We start from the raw sequence: 21,500 nt of genomic DNA on the forward strand, positions 1-21,500 counted from the left end.
GCGGAAGATGATCTCGTTGTGCGATATTTCCATTCTGCTTTACGGCACCACCGGTGCTACAGAAACGAGTGGAAGGTGGAAGTCAGATTAGCTCCTCTGACTAGCTTTTGTGACACCGACTAGCATAAAAAAAGACTGTTGTGACTGTAAATCTTACATGTACAAACTAGAAGACTTAGCTTCGACAGCGTATTGCAGCAGTAAGGCGACTTGCTGAGGAAGATGTATCTACTTTCCTCTGGGCATGATAAGTAAAGATAGCTAGCGTTAGCAGGCAGCAAGTCCCTCCTCAGCGTGTAGCCTGTCAGCTACTTCGGCAGGATCTGTTTTTCCAGCGGTTCTGCAGATTGTCTTATAAACATGCCTATCCAACTGACGAGCCAGGCTTACTGTAAAATGCTTTTACACGCTGCCAAGTATCCTCACTGCGCCGTGAATGGATTGCTGGTAGCAGAAAAGACGAAGGAGAAAAAGAAAGACAGCCATAGTGATCCAGTCTTGTGTGTGGACTGTGTGCCGCTGTTTCACGGTACTTTGGCTCTGGCACCTATGCTAGAAGTAGCTTTAACACTGGTAAGTATCCGTCAAGTAAAATATACACTTGGCTGCAAGTTTACTGGATAGACTGATCTCAGACTAATGCAGTCTAATACAACAAGACAAAAGTTAACTTTATATGGGTTTCTGATTCATCCTAGTGGTCATTTGATAGTTTTAGATACTTAATGGACTCACAAGAAATAAAAATACAGCTTTCAAAATGATATAGTTGAATCAACAGCTCTGTAAAGCAGTATTGATATAAACACAGAGCAGTTTTAGATTACATTAATTTTAGCTATGCACACTGACTAGTGAAAACTGAGAGTACCTCTACATCTATTTTTTTTTCTTATGTTGAAAATGAATTCTGCCTGACCTCTGCTGTCCTTCTGTTCCTTCACGTTGGCTCCATGACTCCTGCCTCTGTCTCAGATCGATACTTGGTGTAAAGAAAATAATTATGTCATTGCTGGATATTATCAAGCCAATGAACGCACAAAGGATTCAAGGTACAGAAAACCAAACAGACATTAACACCCTGGCAAACAAGTCTGTTTTAAACCATGCCCCAAACCACTCCCCTGGATTCCACTGGACTAAATTTTTGGTCCTCTCTCTTGCAGACCCAACCAAGTAGCAGAAAAAGTGGCTGCCAGGATTTGTGAGAACTTCAGCGAAGCAGCAATTGTTATGGTAATAGTAAAAGATTTAGGCTTGTGTGAATGCACTATACTGGTGGTTGCACATGGTTTTGTCCATTTACTTCATGTAATATAAATACATTACTGCTGACTTTCTGATTTCCAAAGCATGTGGAACATTTGTAGTTGAACAAATATGTGAATCCCACCTTTCAGATGGCCACTGGTTTTATCTCAGTGTAGTATAACAATCAAGAGATTTATTATTTTTCCGGAGTGCATAATGGAATCTTAAAATTAAAATTGTGTATACATATTTTGAAAGGGACGAAGTGAGTCTGGTATGCTTGTGCATTGATTTGGCAGCTTCATCTCAAGTTTGGGATGCCGGTGCTTCTTACTAGTACCTGTATGCAGCAAGATTTCACCAAACAGTCTGCTGTGCATTTTAATCGTATCACTATCCCATAATAATATATTTTAAATCAAAAACGGCATATTCAATGTGATGGGTTAGATGCATAAAGCAAGTTTTTATAGAATTATATGTTAATGATGTACAGACAAAATTAATGCAATTTGCTGCCTTGAAGCTGGTAGAAACACGATCTAAAATGTCAAAATGTGCTTTCATAAATGGTTAGCAACATTATAAAGTACACAGGAGTAGAAAGTCATTTCCCTAAAACATGCAAAACACTTGCATTCACACATCTTGTAATTGTCTCTTGTTTTTTCCCTTTCAGGTGGACAACAGCAGATTAACAATTAGCTGTTTTGAGCCCATTGTGCTTATCTATGATCATCATGAAAACAAGTGGAAAAACAGAGAAGTAACTTCGTAAGTGTCTTTGTATGTGTGAGAGCTATTTCACTGCAAGACTTGTATGGACTACGTGTACCTAAGTCACAGCTTCTAGCACAAAATCTCCCTGTGTTCTCTCAATAACTTACAATATTTAGCTAATATGCTTTAGGTATTAATTACCAAACTGTATTTCTTCCAGTGAATCTTTTGAGGACTGGAGCGAAGCACAGAAGATCACATCTGCTCTGTTAGAGGGCAGGTCCTACGAGAACTTGATTGACTTTGACAATCACTTGGATGATCTAAGGAACGACTGGACCAACCCTGTGATCAACAAGTCCGTCCTGGATCTGTGCTAAGACCCTCAGTCAGGAGTACCCTAGACACATACACAAATATTGCTGCCAATTCAGCATGCATGATGCTACTTATCGTGTAGCACAGGAGTACAAAAATGCTGAACATGTCATCTTTGTTCCATCATTTGTTCCCATACTGATGGGAACTTGTGGAACGCTGACCAGTTTGGCCAAAATCTCTCAAGGGCAAGCACCATATGTGCACTGCTGGCATGTGTCCACCTTTACAAGGTGATACTGAGGTGGTGGAGGCAATTATGTTTTTGAATGCAACTTAAATGCTTTTTTTCTGCAATGGTTTGTGTTTATTCATAGTTGTGTGCATAAATTCTAGAGTATTTGATCTATTTTTTTCTCTTAAATTTTACAGCCAGTAGCCATATACAGAGATCAAGTCCTAAATTATTTAAAAAAATGTAGATGATTGTACTACTGAGATATGATATAAATATATGTTCTTTATTAACTTTTCTAGTTTGTCCTGAAACAAAATTCAGTTTAATTATAAAAACAACATAGAACATATAGGTGACATAGAATCAGAGAGACAAGAATCTTAAAAGTTTTGTCTTATCAGACTGTGTAACATGCTAGCTGGAGTCCTTCTGTCGATGCACCAGCAATGACAAAGGGATGACTGAAATTATATATGCTTACACTAACATTTCCTATGATGCATGTGTCCTGTTAATTGTCACTGCTGCGCTTCAGAATGTCATCCTGGATGATATACATGTTGGCATATTGGCTTCTGATTGTTGCTCTAGAAGATTTGCTGAGAAATCTACATGGAATCAGATCACAGGAATGTGTGAATCTTGTTCTATGTCGGATATATGTTTTAAGAATTAGGTAATAGAACTTATTTATACTTAATTGACCACTCTAAATCCAACTATTTAATAGGTAATGTTAAACAAGTGAAATGCATATTGAGAGGATACAGAACTGCCTTTGTATTTGAGATTAGAATTCATCAATAAGAGCTAATTACTTAAATAGTTGTGGACAGCACATTTTTTACAGAAACTTTATGAACTGAATGTACAATGAAACCAATTTTTGAAATGGTCTTTGTCAGACTCATTTTATGTAATTTAGAAAATCATTTTGCTCAATGTCTTATACCACTGCCTTGACAGTAATGTTGATAAAAGTTTGAAAACAATCACTTACCAGCTTGAAGGCTGCAGCTTTGTGGTGTAGTTTTGTATGGTGTACAAATTGCCTAACAAGGGTTTTATTAATGGCTTTGCAGCTGTATGAGTAACACATGTATCAGGGACTTATGGTACTGTTATATGCTCTTAACAGGTAGAATAACGTGAAAGATAATTTCATATGTCAATGTGCATGACATAATTTATAATAAAAAAATGTCACTAACATGGTGAGTAGAAATACAGAAAAATAACTATGAGGGCATTTTATTAATCCCAGAGGGAAACTGTTTCGTTACTGCAACCAAGTCCCATTAAATGCACACACCTTAGACTTTATCTCCTCCAAATAAACAAGTCTACTAACGAGTCAGATTTGGACCCTTCCTAAACCTCCCTAGCCCCTGGGAATTATGATTCACAATCCATGTTGAAATACCACGAAACATCCTGAGCTTTCTTCCGTTACACAAAGTTTTCTCTTAGCTGGCCTTCTAGAAATGTATTTGTGTGTCATCAATTTATCACAACACCCCCTCTAACCTATCAGACTTTGCACTGAAAAGTTTCACAGGCTTCTATCTTACCTGCTGTACTATTTTTTAATTTTCAGGTGAAAGTCCTGAACAGCTATGATGATTATTATCATGCAGTAGACTTTCTGTATATCCTGACAACAGACTTTTTTGGCCCCTATAGTAAGTTGTTCTATCATCCACTCATGACCACTGAACTGGCCCAGAACGATCTGCTCATTTTTCAGCCACTACTTAGACTCACTGCTACCAGCCACATACAGCAATATAATTATGAAATAGGTTTCATAAGAGTGACAGTTTTTTCTATCTAATCAAGGCTCTAACAAATCATGGTTTCCATTACTGATCAAGCTGCAGATATAAAACATCACAAACTATCTCTTCAGAGCTCCCTCACAAAGAAGCGCCCTCCTCTTCATCAATTGGTGAATATTACCACCTAGTGGCGCTTACCTGCAACTGTTGTCACAGTCACATGACCCACTTCTACTCTCCGGGCCAGACAGAGCAAAGATTTCAGGAGTAGTCAGTATCGTCATGGGCACCCGGCCCCTAACGCGCCTGTAAACAGCCTCCAAACTACAATTTGTCTATCGATCTAGATCCCATCCGGGTGCACGTGATGGGATTACATACACCGACACACTGAAATAAATTGTAAAGTTGCACAAAACGGCACGCGGTGCTTACTTACGAAACCAAACTTCCTGTTGATGACGCCGCGGTCCCTACCTCGTTTTCCTTGAAGGTTCGTGTAGCTTGCAGCGCGGGAACATTTTGTAGAGTGAATGTGAGGGTAAAGTTGGGGCAAACAAAATAAACAAATGGATCCTTCGGAAGTCGAGTTCCTCGCGGAGAAAGAAACGGTGAAGATAATTCCAAATTTCAGTCTAGACAAGATCTATTTGATCGGGGTAAGTCAATCACTTGTATTTGTCAAGACGTTATTTTACACTGTTGCCGATAGACGATAGCACTAAACCGTCTGCCGATGGATTGCCGTAAAGTGGGAATTCAGGTTGTCACATCCACGTTACTTCTACTTTAAATGTAAAGTTACCACATTAAACTATATGGCCACATGCCATTTACACGTAACAACAGTGTTTGAAGTTATATGCTAACGAAGATGGAGATGGAATACAATCTGTGTCCCTCTGTCTTCAGGGCGACCTGGGTCCCTTCAACCCTGGACTGCCAGTGGATGTCCCTGTGTGGCTGGCTCTCAACTTGAAACAGAGACAGAAATGTAGAATTGTTCCTCCTGAGTGGATGGATGTTGGTAAGAGTCAAAAACTCCATCCAGGTGTTTGACATGTTTTCAAATGGCTCACAGAGATGAATATCTTTAAGGTTCCAGGATCAACAGGACAGGATCATGTACATATGTTGTGTATCAGCTTGTGACAGTGTTTGTTTGATTTATTCTTTACCTTACAACATGGGTTTAAACATCAGTTGTGGTTCTGGCAGAGATTTGAGAGGGTAACTCTTACCGTGCCTCTCCAAATTTTTAAATGCATAAACAAAATGAGCTGTCCCTAAATTAATTTTTAAAAAAAAATGGTATCAATCGGCACTATTTTTCCGTGCATTATACAAATGATGATTTGTGGTAAAAGTTGGACTAGAGATGACTACAGTCATTCAGAATCAGATGTAGGCAATTCAATAAGATTATTTTCCTGTAGTTCCTCTAGTCAATAGACATATCAGTCATAATATCTATATTGTTATTGCTTCACTAAAACAATTTACTGCTCACCACCACCACCACCACTCATGTGGAGCTGGTAGCTTTACAAACTTTAAGGATAGGGCTGGTATTATTCTATGTATTTCTTAGTGTAAATAAATTGCTTAAAGACAAATACCAACCAGCAATTAGTCTAGTTGTTGGTTTTAAATAGTTTTTGTAAAATAATAGAACTCTATAGCACTGAGGAATAAGTTACATCGGGTTTTAGCTGCACAGGAAATACTTGTTAGTAGGATAGGTTAGTGATTTTGATTATTTTATTAAACTTGTTGGCAGTAACAAAAATATAGAATATTTCCAACTTGATCTTTTTTGTCCCCTTTCTGCTGTTGATGCTGTGCTCCAATGTGCAGAGAAACTGGAGGACATGCGAGAGCTTGAGAGGAAGGAGGATACCTTTACACCCGTTCCCAGCCCTTACTACATGGAGCTGACCAAGCTGCTACTTAATCAGTGAGTCTTATAAATTTAAGTTATCCCCACGCAGAGATAGGTCCTACCTTCGTATTGTGCTCACGGTGTTCAAAGTAATTAAACGATTTGTGAAAATGCTCCCTTATCATCTCTGTATGTGGCATTCTACCTTACATGATGGTTTGTGTGTTTCCCTAGCGCATCAGACAATATTCCTAAAGCAGATGAGATCCGCACACTGGTCAAAGACATTTGGGACACACGTATTGCCAAACTCCGTCTGTCCGCCGACAGCTTCATCAGTCAGCAGGAGGCGCATGCCAAGGTAAAACTGATCACACAGGATCATACACTGTACCTTTCACTACAATATTGACATTATTAGTTCATAGGATATTGTAATATATTACTTGATCAACAGAAAATTATTTAGCAACCAGTATCAGTTCAGTAGTTCTAGCTTCTCAAATGTGGATATTTGCTGGTTTTCTTACTGTGGTATTAAACGGAATATATTTTGGTTTTGGACTGTTGGTCCAATAAAACAAACAATATAAAGATGTTACCTTGGGCTCTGGAAACTGGCATTTGTCATTATTTTTAGACATGTTATAGACTTAATTAATGGATTAATCACCTAAATAATTAATCAATGATAACAAAAAAATGTTGCTTGAATTATTGGTAACATAGCTACATAGAAGTTCAAGAAAAACGTTAGCACCTTGGAAAAATTCTGAACATTCATCAGGTTCAGACGAACTTTGGAGCGCCTTGATTGTTTAACAGCCATGGTCCCGGTGTCTTGCAAAATGTTTGGCATTATGGTTTTATCCTCTCATTTTGTGGCTCTACAGCTTCCTGTTTCACTCTAATATTAAGATCCAGTAGATATGAGCGCCAGCATGCACCACAGACATTAGAGAATGACTGTCATATTGAATTGTTGCTTGTTGAATGCTTACATCGTCTCCTGCCTAACTCTGCTTCATTCTCTCTATAGCTGGACAACCTAACTCTGATGGAGATCAACACCATTCGAGCGTTTCTTCTTGACTCGCTCAACTGCATGTACAAACTACGTTCCAATCTGCAGCCTGGTTCCAGTAAAGGACAATTCACGGACTATTGACCCACTAGATCAAAGCCTGCTGAACACGTTTGGATTTTGTCCCAAGAATTTGGGACGGCTTGGATGGAAGTGTGTACTTACTGAGCAAGCTCTTCATTACTGAAAAGACAGTTTTCTCTGAATCTGAAGAAAGCTCAAGAGTTGTACTCAGCCTTTTTAAGGGATTATACTTCTCTCGAGGGAGACATATGTTCCATACATATTTACAAACATAATCATTATATGCATATGCTGTTTGCAATATGTGCATACTTCATTTCATTTCATTTAGGATGCTCATAGTAGTTTAAAACAGCCACCATGCTTTTGTATGTACCAGTATGTGACAAAATAAATGTATTAGTGTGTATGTCCCTAGTATATAAGTATATACGTTAAAAAAAGATTTCCCTACAATTTTATATTTTTAATCATTGTGTCTATTTGTCATCATTATGTTTGTGTAATATTTTTCAAAATGTGCTAGAGGAATGGAGTTTTGTATACAGGGCCATTTAAACTCACAGTGACATGCTAATGGTAAAAGTGTTAGTGTTAGCAATAATCAAAACAATTCGTCTATTTTTTAGTTTATTTTTAAGTCCTTGTGGGGAAATTAGCTCTGTATTTGATCCGTCCTAAATATTAAGCAGCAGTAAGCAGTCGTAGTGTAAAATGCATGTCTTTTGAGGTGGACAGAAAGCCACATAAATACAGCTCTAAACAACGCTCGCTGCGTTTTAATCCAAAACCAGTGGCAAGATATTATTGGACGGGGTTATGATGTTTGAGTTCTAATTCACCAGGTTTATAAAGGTCTTTGTCAGGAAAGGTCTAGGAATCGTTTCATTTTTTTTTTTTTTTTTTTAAAATCACGTGAAATCGTCCACCTACTGCACCAGCACCCACAAACAGACGAAGGTTGGTATTTAACATTTTTGAAATATTTTATTTTCTTTTTTGTCTGAAATCACAGCCATATATTCATAAATACCTAATTACTACATTCAACAAAGAATATATTACATTACAATGAATTCAAACAAGTACATTTTAAAAACAGGATTTCACAGCATCTAGACATCCTCCACTGAGTAATGGGGCTATTGCATGGGCGTGCGTGGGTTGGAGACACAGGGATGCTGGGTAAATGGGGCTTACTGCACTACACCTTCATCCCCAGCTCATTGGCAGCTTCCCTCAGCATAGGTGCTCCCTCATTAACTGATAAGCTGCGCTCTTGGCTCTTTTCTGCTCTGTAAAAATGACAGACTACACTGTATCCCTCTGAACTGACTCAGGCCTCATATATGAAAAAGATCTTATGATTTAATTGTTTCTTGACGATGCTTTTAGATGAAAGGAATTCTGTGCCCGTTCTCAACTTGCACATATTTGAAAGGAGTGAGACATACAGTAGACACTTCAATGTAAAATGTTAAGTGCCTTATCACTGATTGATGATGTGTCCATCATGTGGACTCCCAACTCATTCACATGCTCCCAAATTTTTTGAGGCACTTGTAAATCATATACTGTATGTTTGGGGTAGTTGTGCTTTAGTCTTTTTTTTTAATAAATTAGCTTTCTGCACATTTTACTTTGAAATACTGAAATCGTGCTTATCCCACCACCATAACTTAACATTTAAATTCATTACAACGATCTCTATGCCTCGTAGACGGCTTTTGGGGTCTCTAGTCGCACATACAACCACAAGGCTGAGGCAACATGAGTTACAGGATAGAAAGTCAGTGTAAAACTGGCAGAATCTCAGGGCAGAGCTGACAAGGAGGATGAGGGCAGACAGGCTGTAAACAGGTATGAGGCCAGGTAGATCAAACCTCTCTGATTTTATATGTACTAGGAAATGCCCTGTTTGAATCAAACTTTTGTGTGATTTCCAGTCTATTTATAACATTGGCAACTTTGGATAGCAAGGGTCCTAAACAATGGGGAAATGCAGGAAGGAGATGAGTGGGGTCAAAGGTTTTCAGCAGTGGAAGATGGCCATTCTGGTTTGAATGTTTGGCTACCTAATTGCAACTCAAATTAAAATTAAGAATCCAAGATGCTACTGTTTGTTTTTCAGTTTGGCACTGTGTCCTCTCATGACTGCTGTTAAGGGCTTGATCTTGTAAGGCGTAACATTATTCAAAACGTCATATTGTTTGAGTCCAATGCTATATAATGTCATACAAAGTGAGGTGAAGGTCCAATGGTAGGATAAAGCATCAAGAACCAGTTTCATCAGCTGGCTGCTTAAGAGACTCTTCATGTCTTTACAAAGTAATCAAGTAAGTCAAGTGACCCAAGTAAAAAAAAAAGAAAAGAAAAGAAAACAACAAACAAAAAAATCCTAATTTTGACGCTGGATTTCAACTGGTTTCTGTATGAGAAACCAGTTGGTATGAGAATATCACAAGCTAACTAGTCATGCCAGCAGCAGTGAAGCTGACTGGAGGAGTTGTTGAAATGGGCATCAAAACAGACAGACAAATGTTGCTGTGAAGTAAGGGGGATGAGAGGGCAGGAGCCATGTCTCATGACCTCTGAGTAAGCTTTGCTGAGCTCAGAGGCCAGATGAGATGGCTGTGGCTGGGTCTCAGCTGCGCAGTGCCAGGAGAGAGTAAGAGGAGGAGGAGTGCATCCTGTTTTCTCTCACTCTGTTAAATGTCTCAAAATGAGCTGTTCTGGCCAGCAGCAGTACAAACACTAAAAGCAAGGCTTTCTTTTCCAACCCAAAAAGCATAAACATATAAAAATGGCAGGCTTTTTCTTTTAAAAGAACAATGATTAAAGTAATAAAAACATACAAAATTCTTTTAAGTCTTCATTTTATATACAATACAAGGCCGAAGCACCTTTTAAAATTCTTATTCTCAAATTTTCTATTTCGAAATAAAACATTTCCTTAATTCTTTCCAAAAAATGTGCATTTTCTAAGTTCTTCCCTAATTTGAACAGTTCTTTGTTGTAACACAGTACCACCAGGTAGTTCTTCAGCTTTTATTCTTAAGTGCATTTCCAGTTCAAAAGCTCATGTGGCCACTGTGATAAAATCAGTCCCAACTGGCCAGAAGCCTTCGTTTGGAGATTTGGAGCTTTCAAGTCTCTTGACGGCACCCCTCCTGGGGCGGCTGCTCCCTCATTGGCAGGATTGTCTGTGTAGATGTGGCGGTGAGGGATGCAGGGACTGAACAATAGAGCAGCAGGGACTGAAGAGTATGTGAAAAGCAGGTGCATGTGTGTGTTTGTGTTGATCTTCAGGTACTCCTGCCCTATACTCGCGCTGATCTCGGGGTTGGCTACATTGGCACACGTTAGTGGCTTGTGGCGCAGTCCCTGGCTGGCCACAATCCAAAGACTGCCTGTCCTTCACTGAATGGTCCTGTCTCCCGTGCATTCGTCTTTCCATTCACTCAATTCAATCAATCATTCATTCATTCATCTTATCTGGCCCGCCATATTCTCCTCTGTGGAGCCATGTGGAACAGGCCATGAAAAATAAACTCTGGGTGTCAGTCTGAAAAGGGAGGTGGCCTGGGGGCCATCAGGTCTGCGTGTTGGGGTCACCTGGGTGGGTAGCCCTTGTAATGGCTGCCTCTCGGCCAGTGTGTCTGTGGCAGCGTCAAACACTTCCTGAAGTGCTCCAGCTCTGCTTGTAACTTCTCCCTTTCTACTGCCAGCTTCTGTCTCTGGGACATCAACTCCTACACAGCCATAGAGCAAAGAGAATAATAATATAAGATTACCACAGAAAACATATCACAATGATGATGTGATTTCAGTTATACTGATACAATGGAGGGCGAAAAATAAAGGAGTAACCACAATGTGAGAATTAGCATTATATAGCACGACTCTTTATATTCCTGTCAGTCTTGTCCTGAACTGTATCAGATATCTTATCATTTTTCAAGAGGCAAACCCTCCAGTTCTGGGATTATACAGGTGGCAATGATTTCACATTAGTTCACACATCAGCTCCTCCAGTTAAAATGCAGTAATGTTTATATGTGGTGACTTTGGAGGCTAACGATAACATTTTGTCCCAGAACTTTATCCTTATTTCAATAAACCATTATTGAAATAATTTAGCGGTTTATTAGCAGTTTGGGAACATTATCATCCTGGATTATGAAAATATCCCAAGGAAAGGTTTTAGATGTCAGGGTTCACTTGCTCCTGTATGAAGCCCTGTGCTATATTTTCTGGCTTTTATACAAACATGCAGAGCCCTGACAACCATTTTCAAGTTATTTTTGGTTACAGCTGTATAGGCCTATGTGCTCTCTTTTGCATTTTTCAACCAGCAACCTTGCAATTCATGCAGTGAAAATTCAGCATCTTTGATCTGAGCTAGTTTCCTCATCTTGCAAGTCTATCACAGGCCTGTGATCTAGTTACTTCCGTCAGTACTAGCATAGTTTTTAAGATGTTTTGTTCTGCCTCTGCACTTAGTGTATTATTATGAAGGACAGTAAAAGAAGTGTAGTGTGTGTGTGTGTGTGTGTGTCTTACCCCCATGCTATGCGACAGCTGCTCAGCAGTCAGACTGAGGTTGTAGTTCTGAGCTTCTAGTCTTCGACACTGGCTCTGCAACACTTGTCGCTCTAAACTTTGCTCTAGAGGACACCACCAAATCACAGAATACAGGGAAAAGGAAATAGGAAACAACATGGTTGGGATTAGAGAAGTGAACACTGACCTCTAAGCAACAGACCATGTACTATTGAAACAGCAGAAGCTACAAGGCTAATCTACATCAAGCAAATATAGAAAAGCATCTTCATGTTTGGAGCTCTTAAATTGCACAAGTGACATGGTGTAATGAGGTGGGGGTGGCTGGATGTTATTTTAACTGAATTTCTGGTTGAAACCCTGATACACATTTATCTGCATATAGCTGATTTGTGTTTAGGAAGGATAAATGGCACCCTCTAGTGACAAGATAATGCTACTACAACTTCACAAGTTCCAGCCCTCTTTGGAATATCTTTTTCTAATTGTATTTCATCTGTCTAATAAATTTTCTTATGTATTCATTCCATTCTGTTTTTAGTCCTCAGTTATTTTTACTGTTTATATGAAAGGTATGAAAGGTGCTATACATCGAACTTCAACTGATTACTCGAACCACGAAAAAATATTAGTGACTGTAGACCTTCAAAATTAATACATCAGAGATGGAAGGAATAAAGGAATTCACAGAATAAAGAGCAACGCTGATTTATGAAACTATACAATGAGATGTGATCCAACTTTTATGGAGGTAAAGGGCATGAAACTTTAAGTGTGACCACTTACCTTCAACATATTCCTGATAAGCTTCAAATATAGATTCAATCCCCTGCCACTTGGAAGAAGGACCCTCCTCTTCCTCCTCATCCTCTTCTTCCTCAGAGTCCTCTGGCCCAGACAGGTCCTCTCTCGTCCCTGAGGCCTCCCGGTGTAGCGGTACTGAGAAGTGCTGCCCGTTGGACTGAGGATGAGAGTGTGAGAGCGGATGGGGAAATGAATGTGCATTCGAGTGAGACTGTGAATGTGGCTGCGGTGGTCGCCCAGGGGTGCTCTGAAGCTCCGGAATGTTGTAGTGAACAGAGGACTCCTGGAGGTGGGATGACTCCGACATCCCAGTGGCTCCACCTAAAGGAGAGAAGAAAGGATTGTCAGATTTCATCCATTTTTATTAATCTAATACTGAAGACTATTGAACTATTAAATCAAGAGACGACAAAATAGACAAAAATTTTAAATAAATAACAATATATTCATTATTCAAGTTATTTATCATGGTGCCCATCAGTCAACTTTGCAAAGATATTTCTGCGACTGCGGCTTGTGCGGCTTACCTTTGTGTTTCTGAAGAGCTTTCTGAGTGGACTGAAGCACAGATTCGTGGAACTGCTGGGCAAATTCCTCCGGGGTGAAGCTGTCCCAAGGTTTGGTGCGTCCATTGACGCTGTGAAGGCTCTCTTTAGCCTGAAGGGGGAGTGGGGGCCGCAAGCTGTTCAGCAGACTGGAGCTCCTCTTAGATATCGGTCCTTCACTGGGCCCCCGGGCCTTGTCTGGATAGACAGCTGGAGAAGGGGGTTCCTTTGGTCTTAATGTGTCCCCAAGGGGTTTTGGATGGCCATTGGGGGACGCTGGGCAATGTGAGGAGGGGCTATGTGGTCTGACATTGTGGTGGTCCTCTGATTCAGAGGGAGGCTGGGCAAATGCAGAATCTGTAATCATTTCAACATGTGTTAGTAATGATGAGGTCAAGATCCACATTATTACAAATGGAACATTGCAGTTATAAATTGTAATTTCTTAAAGATGAATCACCCATCCAAATACATTATACAAATGAATAAACACCACTCTAACCCAACACTTCAGGGATGTGAAATTGTGTATGCTTATGCTTATTAGTATGTGCCTCACCAGAGCTCTGTGCTGAAGGGCTCTTACACAGCGGATGAGGGGCATGTCTGATGGTGTCCAAGGTTACGCTCTTTTCTTTAATGGCCTGAAGCAACTCCACCACTCTTTCATTATCTAAGAGACAGAGGAAGTAATACATCATGTAAACCTTTGTAGCATTAGTCCTGTCAATTCTGTCTTATTCACAATTTCATAAGCACCTGTTTTTCTTAGTTGTGTTTGTGTGTATGTGTGTGTCTGTGTGTGTGTGTGTGTGTGTATGTGTGTGTGTGTGTGTGTATGTGTGTGTGTGTGTGTGTGTGTAAGTGTAAGGTTGAATATGTGTGTGTGTGTAAGGTTGAGTGTAGCCTGATAGTGTGGGAGGCTGTGCGCTGCCATCTGTAGGCAGCAAACAGTAAATCAAGAGGATTAGACTGGGATAACTGTAAGCCCACTGCTGCCACTCCCAATTCCTCATCAGTATACAGTATGTGTGTGTGTGTGTCTGTGTGTGTGTGTGTGTTTGTGTGTGTGTGTAATTGCAAGTGTCTACAAACAGAACCTTGACACGAGTCCACCTTTCCAACTAAGGCAATATAAGGCATTACATTATGCATACATTGTTAATTATATGCTGCATTGTGTGACCCCTTTGTGGTTTCTTTCAAGGCTTGAGTCAACATGTTAATGACAATGCAGTGCATGCAATGCAGGCAGAGCTCAGCTGAAGTAAAGCATCAGCAAGCTGTTGAGCCGACAGAGGATGACTACTGCCTACTAAAAGCTAAATGAACACTGCAATCACTCAATGAAATGTCAAAAAGAAGAGGCATATTATAAGTTATGGATGGCCATGTTTGTATGGCATGTAAAGGGCACTAGGTCATTTCTAAGATGTAGTGGTTTCTAATGACCTTGTTGAAGTACTGAGTTAATATAAATTTTAGCTTTTCAATTAATTATCAATATCAAAACTATTTCCTCCACTTAATTAGATTTTGCCGTTGAAGTCAAAGGAGTTAGCTTCCCGAGCACATCAACTCTTTACTTAAACAATAAGGAAGACGTGGTTTATTTAATTAAGAACAGCTAAGAGGCATGGTTACGCTCAGTTAATTCTTACACTAATTAATGTTGTTCTTGAAACATAATTAAACAAAAACGGTTGGTAAGCAACACTAAAGGACCCATATTTAGAGTAACTGAATCACCCATATATATTTACCTGGGTTATTTTAGAGCAGCTTCAAAGATGAGTGAGTAAATTAAGAATGTGGGATGGACTATCTGCCTAATATCTGCGCACTACTCTAAATTCCCTTACCTCTTCTCTGCTGCAAAGTGACATGGGACAGTCTGAACATGGTGAGGAACCGCTTCTTATCCTCCAGCTCTGGCGCTCGGTCCATCTCCTCAGGGGTGAAGCGCGTGCTGAGTTGTGGAGGAGGAGGAGGCGGAGGAGGAGTGCGTTTTGATTGCAAGGCAGGTGGTGAGGGGCTGCGCTCCCTGAGCATCCTCCTCCTCTTCCTTCTCTTCTGCTGCACCAGCTCATCCCGCCGGCCCACTGTGGTCAGGCCAAACACTCCCAGAAATTCCAATTTCTGTGAGAGGCAAAGAGAGGCAAAGAAATTTTATTTATTTATTTCTTTTAAATCACCTTACTGCAATGTTTTGTGCCTGTGTGTGCTTCCATCATGGAAAGCACAGAAAACATAGATGTGTTGGCAGGTGTTTTACCTCTGTGGAGTCTTCTAGTTTGAGTGGGGGCTGCTCTGATACTCTCCTGAGATGAGCTCTCACCTCCTCCTCATCACTCTCATCATATGAGTCATCCAGCTCATAGTAGTAACCTGCAGAAAACACAGAGGTCACTACTGATGCCCCACTTTTAAATTCTCTTAAAAATAAAAAAGAAAAGTTGACTTGTTACATAAAACAAGATATGGTCTATGGTTTTCCAAGCACATGAGAATGCAGTTCATCAGGTGTAACAGTATGCCTGTGGTGAGTACCTTTCTCCCTGGCCTCCCTTCTCCTCTTCTCCTCCAGGTCCAGCTTGCTGACAGGCCTTCGGTGCTGTTGTAGGTACTCATCATAGATCAGCATCGTCTCCGGGCCCATCCCCAGTGTAGCTACCTGTCCCATCCCTGGCCCGGCAATTATTCCTAGCCCCTGTCCATGCCTACTGTGCCCCGGGTGTCCCTGGAGGCTCTTTATTCCAGCATTGCTTTTCACAGCTCCCTCCAGTTCATACTGGCTAGACAGGGACAGCGATGACCTCTGCTGGCTGAAGAAGGACTGGGTGGATTTCTCCAGATCAGCTAGGAATGTGCTGGGCTCTGTCAGGCCCGGAGGACCTCTCAGTGAGGGATACTTTTCCATTGCTCCCCCATCTCTCCTTCGGGCTCCATCCTCATATTTGGAGGGCCCTGGGGGCAGCCGACTGAGCTCATAGTGTCCCATCCCTGAGGGCTCGTGGTTACGTCTGGACTCTGAGGCTGTTTCTATAAGAGATGCAGGGTTCCACAGGGTGGTGGGTGGCGGAGGGTGGTGTTCACGTGGTGGCTGTGGAGGTTTGGGGGAGATGAGGGGTGGAGGGGCGCCTAAGTGAGGGTGGAGATCCCGGCTTCCTGGTTCATGGTGATTTGTTATGGGTCTGTAGAGATACAATGGAACAGGGATTGTGCATATCTGTTAGAAATACAGTCCGACTCTCATATCTCTTCTAAAATTGAGAAATAGTGTTTCCCAGTCACACATGTTATGCAGAGACACACAAAAGGGCTCGTATGCCTTGTCTATTTCCTGTCATCCCTGTCAGTATGTCTGTGGGTTTGTGTGTCTGTGCAAAGCAGTGTTATCAAGCCCAGACAGAGTAGCCCAGAGCAGAGTGAGGATGTGGCCAAGGCACACACTGTCCTCCAGATATACCCGCCTGTTTTTGATCTGTTAGGCCCTTGAAGTGTGGCACGCACACGCGCGCGCGCGCACACACACACACACACACACACACACACACACACACACACACACACGAAGGGAGAGACCAAGTTCAGAGAGCAGTCTACGAGGGAAGAGGCCAGGAGAAATGTTTTCCTGACAGGCAGGCAGAGAAGAAAAGGACTAACACAGGAAGGGGAAGAAGAACGATAGACTGTTTGAAAGGGAACACTTAATGATATAAGACAGAGAAGAGGAATATATATATAAATATATATATAAAGTGAGGACAAGGATGAAAAGGAAAACTTGAAAAGGAGAAAGGGTATGGTAGTGGAAAAAGCACAGCAAAAGTGAGGAGGAAAGAAAGGCAGATGGTGGATGGATACTGTCTGGAGCGTCTTTCCAGATAAAACCTGGCAGTAGTGCACGCTGCATGACCAGTCAAATTATCTATGCCTCCTGTTTGTGTTTGCATTTCTGTGTGTGAGTGAGTGAGTGAGTGAGCAAATGTGTGTGTTATCCGCAATCTGCAGCCTGTGAGCTGTGATTCTGCGATTCTGCGATTATACCGTAGGGTTACTGATATCAGACGTGTGCGTGTGTCTCTCCTGTCCTCCCAGTTCAGCATTAACCCCAACCTCACTTCTGAATCCCACACAACAACACAAACACAGGCACAGTAACAAAGGAGGGTAAGTAGGGGGCTTACGCTGTGCAAGGTTGAGAGGATTAGCTGAGAATTAGCCTTTGTGTATCTTAGCCATCCCACTCGCTGCCTGTTTGAAACCCCTACCCACTTCTCATGGAATAGCAGTCATCAGGACCCTACATCAACACCTAAACATAGCTGCATGTTTTGCTACATGTCAGGCCTAGAAGGTAGCATGGACAGAAATAGAGTAGATGTGATGCTTCTGACAGGGTTTATCTTTTTTTTTCCCAGCCCTGCCTGAAAACAAACTTCTAAGGCCTGCCAGCATCTGAGGCTTCAAAATACAGGCACAACTGTCCCTATCAGGCTAGCAGAGAGAGCACCCCCAAAAATAATGTGTGCACTGAAATCATGCATGCATTTTGGTGTCAGAGAGTTATGTGGCAATAAATACTTGGCACGTGGTTAAAAATTTTAAGCAGGTTTGAAAATGAGTACATTTCTGTCTGTCTCTCCGTCTGGCTGGACTACAACAAGCAGAGCCTTGTACGTGTTGTTTCACCTGTGCGAGTCTGTCCTGTGATCTGGTGCGTCAGCTGGCCGGCCCAAGTCCAAGTGCTGCTCCAGAACCTGCTGACGGAATTCAGACACCTGGTACTGACGATCCTCTTTCTCCTGCCGCAGCTTGCGTTGCCGTGCCAACCACCTCTCCTCCTCATTGTTCCTCTGAGCAATCATTGAGGCCGGGAGCCCAGTCCCCACAGCGCTGGGGCCCATGTAGAGACCGTGGCCTGAGATCAACCCAGGGACGGGATGATGGGATTGAACCATTGAAGAGTGTAGTCCTGGCGGTACGGGTTTGGGAGCTGGAAGGGCGGGCTCTTTGGTTTTATCTGCAGAGACGGAGAGGTCAGTGCAAAGAATTTTGGTATTAGGGATGCAACTAATGATTATATTCATTTGACAATTATTTTCTCAATTCACCAGTTAATCAGTATATAAAATGTATAAAAAGAAAACTGTGAAAACTGTGTGGCCAATGTTGCTTTAAAAACATTATAACTGTAGCTTATAGAGGCTACAAGGGAAGCACAGACACATACCAGCCCGATTAGGGGTGAGTCTCTCAGGCTTGGTTCGGTCCTCCTGCCCCCTTATGGCATGGAGCTCAGCCAGATAGTGGCTCTCCATGGCCTTGGATGCCTGCAGCTCCTTCTCCCTCAGCGCTCTCTCCTTCTGCCTCTCCAGCTCCTTCTCTCTTTCTCTCTCCTTCTCCCGTTCCCTCTCGCGCTCCCTTTCTCGCTCACGCTCCCTCTCCCTCTCCAGCTCCTTCTCACGTTCTCTCTCCCTCTCCCGTTCTCTCTCCCGCTCTTTCTCTCTCTCCGCCTCGCGCTCCCTCTCCTTTTCGCGCTCACGTTCTCGTTCGCGCTCCCTCTCTCTCTGCCGCAGCTCATCCTCCAGCTGAAGCCTAAAAAAGTGCAGTGGACAGGGAAACGGAAGCAGAAAGAAGATGGATGTTAAATCAGAAATGAAAATTCATAACCACGGCTGATATCTATACATGGTCTATATATGTATGAGTTAAGGGGTCTTTACCTCTCAGACTGCAGTGCTGACAGTGAAGGGTGTGTGAAATCTCCAGGGTAGCGGACCCCTGGTAGGTGCATGTGAACAGCAGAGGGATGGATGGGGGGTAAAGCTCCCCCTGTTGGCAGCGAATAGAAAGGTGACCTCAAAGCAGAGAGGCAGAATGGGTCATCCATCCTGGGAGATAAGGATTGAAATAAAAGAAAAATAATAAAAAAAACAGAAAAGAGAGAAAGCGAGGGAGTCAGTCTCCCCGTGTGACAGTGCAGCATTCACTTTCATTAACCTGTGTGCCTCCATCTCCCAAAGAAGCAACATCACAGGGTCTTCCATCTTTCAAGAAAGCAGCGGTGTCTGTCAGCTAACCTCAATCACCACACAGCAGCTAGCAAGAGACTGTGCTGTGTGTTGATGCACAACTGCGTGTTTTTGTATGTGTGTGTGTGTGTGTGTGTGTGTGTGTATGTGTGTGTGTGTGTGTGTGTGTGACATCCACTGCTCATCCCCTCATTAAATCCATTACAGCGCAGTGTGTGATGGGTGCTGCAGTCCTCTGATCTTGCTGGGTTGACAGACCAGGGGCACGCAGCCTGTGTGATAGCCCAAAGCAAGCAGGGCCCTTTTCAACACGCACACACACACACATACACACACAGTTTGCATACATGTAACAAATATTGCACATAAATTTCCTACTGCTGGTGTTTCCTGTATGATCTATTTATCTCTGTATTATTTATATGATGTTGCCCCTATAAAAAACAAACAAATACCTAAAAACGGTTTTCCTTAAGGCCAAATCCACAAACGACAGTGGTGAACAGGATACATCTTATTTTAGATGTATAAAGAGTTCAGCGATTCTTTTATGGTGATTTCTCAAAAAGCATGTGTGAACAAGCTCCAGACGTATACAGAGGTGGCAAAACCAGCTGTGGTTCTCTTTTGAATGTTCAAGTTTTATCCATGGGTATAACCAAGCTTGGGCAAAGACAAGGAAAAGGAGTCTCAGCCATTGCGTCCAATATGATAAACTCTGGTCTTAAGTGTTTCAAAGAGGAAGCCCAATACTCCGTGCTGGAATGTCATTGTTTTAATTGACACTCTCTGACCTTTGTTTCAACAGTCTTTTTTTCCATGCTGTCCATACTGATACTGTGAGTTTGATTATTTTGTCTCTTTTCTGCAGTTTGCTTTTTGTTTACCTGGAACCTGATGTTTTTTATTTGTGCTGCCATGTAACTGAGTCATGTCTCTCTTCAGCTCTCTTACACTCAATAAAATCTCTCCCCCAGTTAAATAAATATACAAATTAAGAATATTTTAGCTCTGGGAACATGAATTCAAGGTCAGCTATACACTAATGCATTTATTGCTGAGTCTAAGCAGTGCAAATACTTAGGTCAGGTATATGCACTGGTTTGCACAATTTGCTCTCGGAGGAAATGGGTTCCAAGTCAACAAAACAAATTAATAGAGAGGCCTACCTGTATGGTGTGAAGGAGGGGTGGGGCAGGTAGCTGGGGTGATAGTAGGCAGCTGCAGCAGCTGCAGTGGCAGGGTCCAGGCCCAAGGGCAAAGAGGGCATACGGAGGGCATCCTCAGTCGTGGCATAGGGCCGGAAACCACGGAGGTACTCTTCTGGTACAGGACCAGGGGGCACTGCATTAGGCAACTGTCTGGGCAGACTGAAGGTAAGACAAGAGTAGGGGCACAACAGAGAAAAGCCATGATTAGTCTGATTTGCGTGTTTACCGTTTTTTTACCTGACCAGTTTTCACCAAGAAACTGTCGAAATTCTAATTGTATCTCAATCCCATCAACAATATCAACAACAGTTACTGACCATACACGTATATCAAAGTGTGCCAAAACTTTATTTTGAATTTTTTTTGAAAACATGTAAAAACTGCAAATCCAGAGAAAGAGGCAGAGCAGTGTGTGACTCACTTAAGGGGCTGGAAACGTGAATCCTGCATGACAGCACCAGGGGTGAGGCCAAAGGCATAGGGGTTTCCCAGGAGGTGGGCAGGGACTGAGGGGCCACCCTTTTCCTGGGGGAGGGTCCCCTCTGCACCCAAACGTTCCCTGCTGGCCCCACGAGGCCCCGAGTCAGCCTGAAGAAAGAGATGCAGAGAGAGGATCTTAGTCATTGTTCGTGAGGACCTGTGACCGTCACGGTTGTCAGTGCTCATGGAGCCCATCCTGTGAGGGGGGAGACAGGGGAGACGGGGGAGAGAATAGGCCCGTTTGGAGTGCAGCAGCCTCCCTCCCTCTCTCTTCCAACCTCAGGCACTTTCATCCACTTTCTCAAACACACCACAACCCCTGTAAAAATAGATGGATCAACATTTCTCTGAGGAAAATATATGATAAAATGGAGGAAGCAGGCAGAGAGTGGTAAAAAAAAAAAAAAATCACCTCACTGTTTTTCTTTAATTGTAAACGAGATGACGTATTTATGATCGATGAGGATGTGGTAATGGTAGATGTACAACAGCAATACTTCTAGGGAGATGATGACTTTGAGCTTGGCTCAGTGTGTGTTTGTGTGTGTGTGTGTGTGTGTGTGT

At 42.1% G+C, this 21,500-nt stretch overlaps 3 protein-coding genes across 5 annotated transcripts in view; 2 read left to right on the forward strand and 1 right to left on the reverse strand.

The window, feature by feature from the left end:
• The first annotated feature begins 48 nt into the window (after positions 1–48).
• emc8 (ER membrane protein complex subunit 8) lies at positions 49–3,522 on the forward strand. Its single transcript, XM_022740963.1, has 5 exons — positions 49–573; positions 976–1,052; positions 1,167–1,236; positions 1,931–2,025; positions 2,192–3,522. The coding sequence occupies exons 1-5, from the start codon at positions 361–363 to the stop codon at positions 2,349–2,351; spliced, it is 615 nt and encodes a 204-aa protein (XP_022596684.1). The 5' UTR covers positions 49–360; the 3' UTR covers positions 2,352–3,522.
• A 1,231-nt stretch (positions 3,523–4,753) lies between these two features.
• Positions 4,754–7,917, forward strand: gins2 (GINS complex subunit 2). Its single transcript, XM_022740396.1, has 5 exons — positions 4,754–4,964; positions 5,218–5,332; positions 6,163–6,262; positions 6,422–6,548; positions 7,227–7,917. The coding sequence occupies exons 1-5, from the start codon at positions 4,875–4,877 to the stop codon at positions 7,353–7,355; spliced, it is 561 nt and encodes a 186-aa protein (XP_022596117.1). The 5' UTR covers positions 4,754–4,874; the 3' UTR covers positions 7,356–7,917.
• Positions 7,918–8,263: 346 nt separating this feature from the next.
• gse1 (Gse1 coiled-coil protein) overlaps positions 8,264–21,500 on the reverse strand; it is a 65,464-nt gene continuing 52,227 nt past the window's right edge. For all 3 annotated transcript variants that reach the window (XM_022740411.1, XM_022740427.1, XM_022740419.1), the window contains exons 4-16: positions 20,878–21,044; positions 20,415–20,615; positions 18,937–19,104; positions 18,444–18,808; positions 17,903–18,233; positions 15,758–16,401; positions 15,483–15,595; positions 15,070–15,346; positions 13,767–13,880; positions 13,190–13,564; positions 12,645–12,983; positions 11,859–11,962; positions 8,264–11,047 (exon numbers count right to left, since the gene is read on the reverse strand). In XM_022740411.1, coding sequence (XP_022596132.1) covers positions 10,907–11,047; positions 11,859–11,962; positions 12,645–12,983; positions 13,190–13,564; positions 13,767–13,880; positions 15,070–15,346; positions 15,483–15,595; positions 15,758–16,401; positions 17,903–18,233; positions 18,444–18,808; positions 18,937–19,104; positions 20,415–20,615; positions 20,878–21,044 — 3,339 coding nt within the window. In that variant the 3' untranslated portion in view covers positions 8,264–10,906. The remainder of the gene's footprint in view (positions 11,048–11,858; positions 11,963–12,644; positions 12,984–13,189; positions 13,565–13,766; positions 13,881–15,069; positions 15,347–15,482; positions 15,596–15,757; positions 16,402–17,902; positions 18,234–18,443; positions 18,809–18,936; positions 19,105–20,414; positions 20,616–20,877; positions 21,045–21,500) is intronic.

This window comes from Seriola dumerili, unplaced genomic scaffold (genome assembly GCF_002260705.1).
Source record: "Seriola dumerili isolate Sdu_G_001 unplaced genomic scaffold, Sdu_1.0 BDQW01000003.1, whole genome shotgun sequence".
Taxonomy (NCBI): Eukaryota; Metazoa; Chordata; class Actinopteri; order Carangiformes; family Carangidae; genus Seriola; species Seriola dumerili.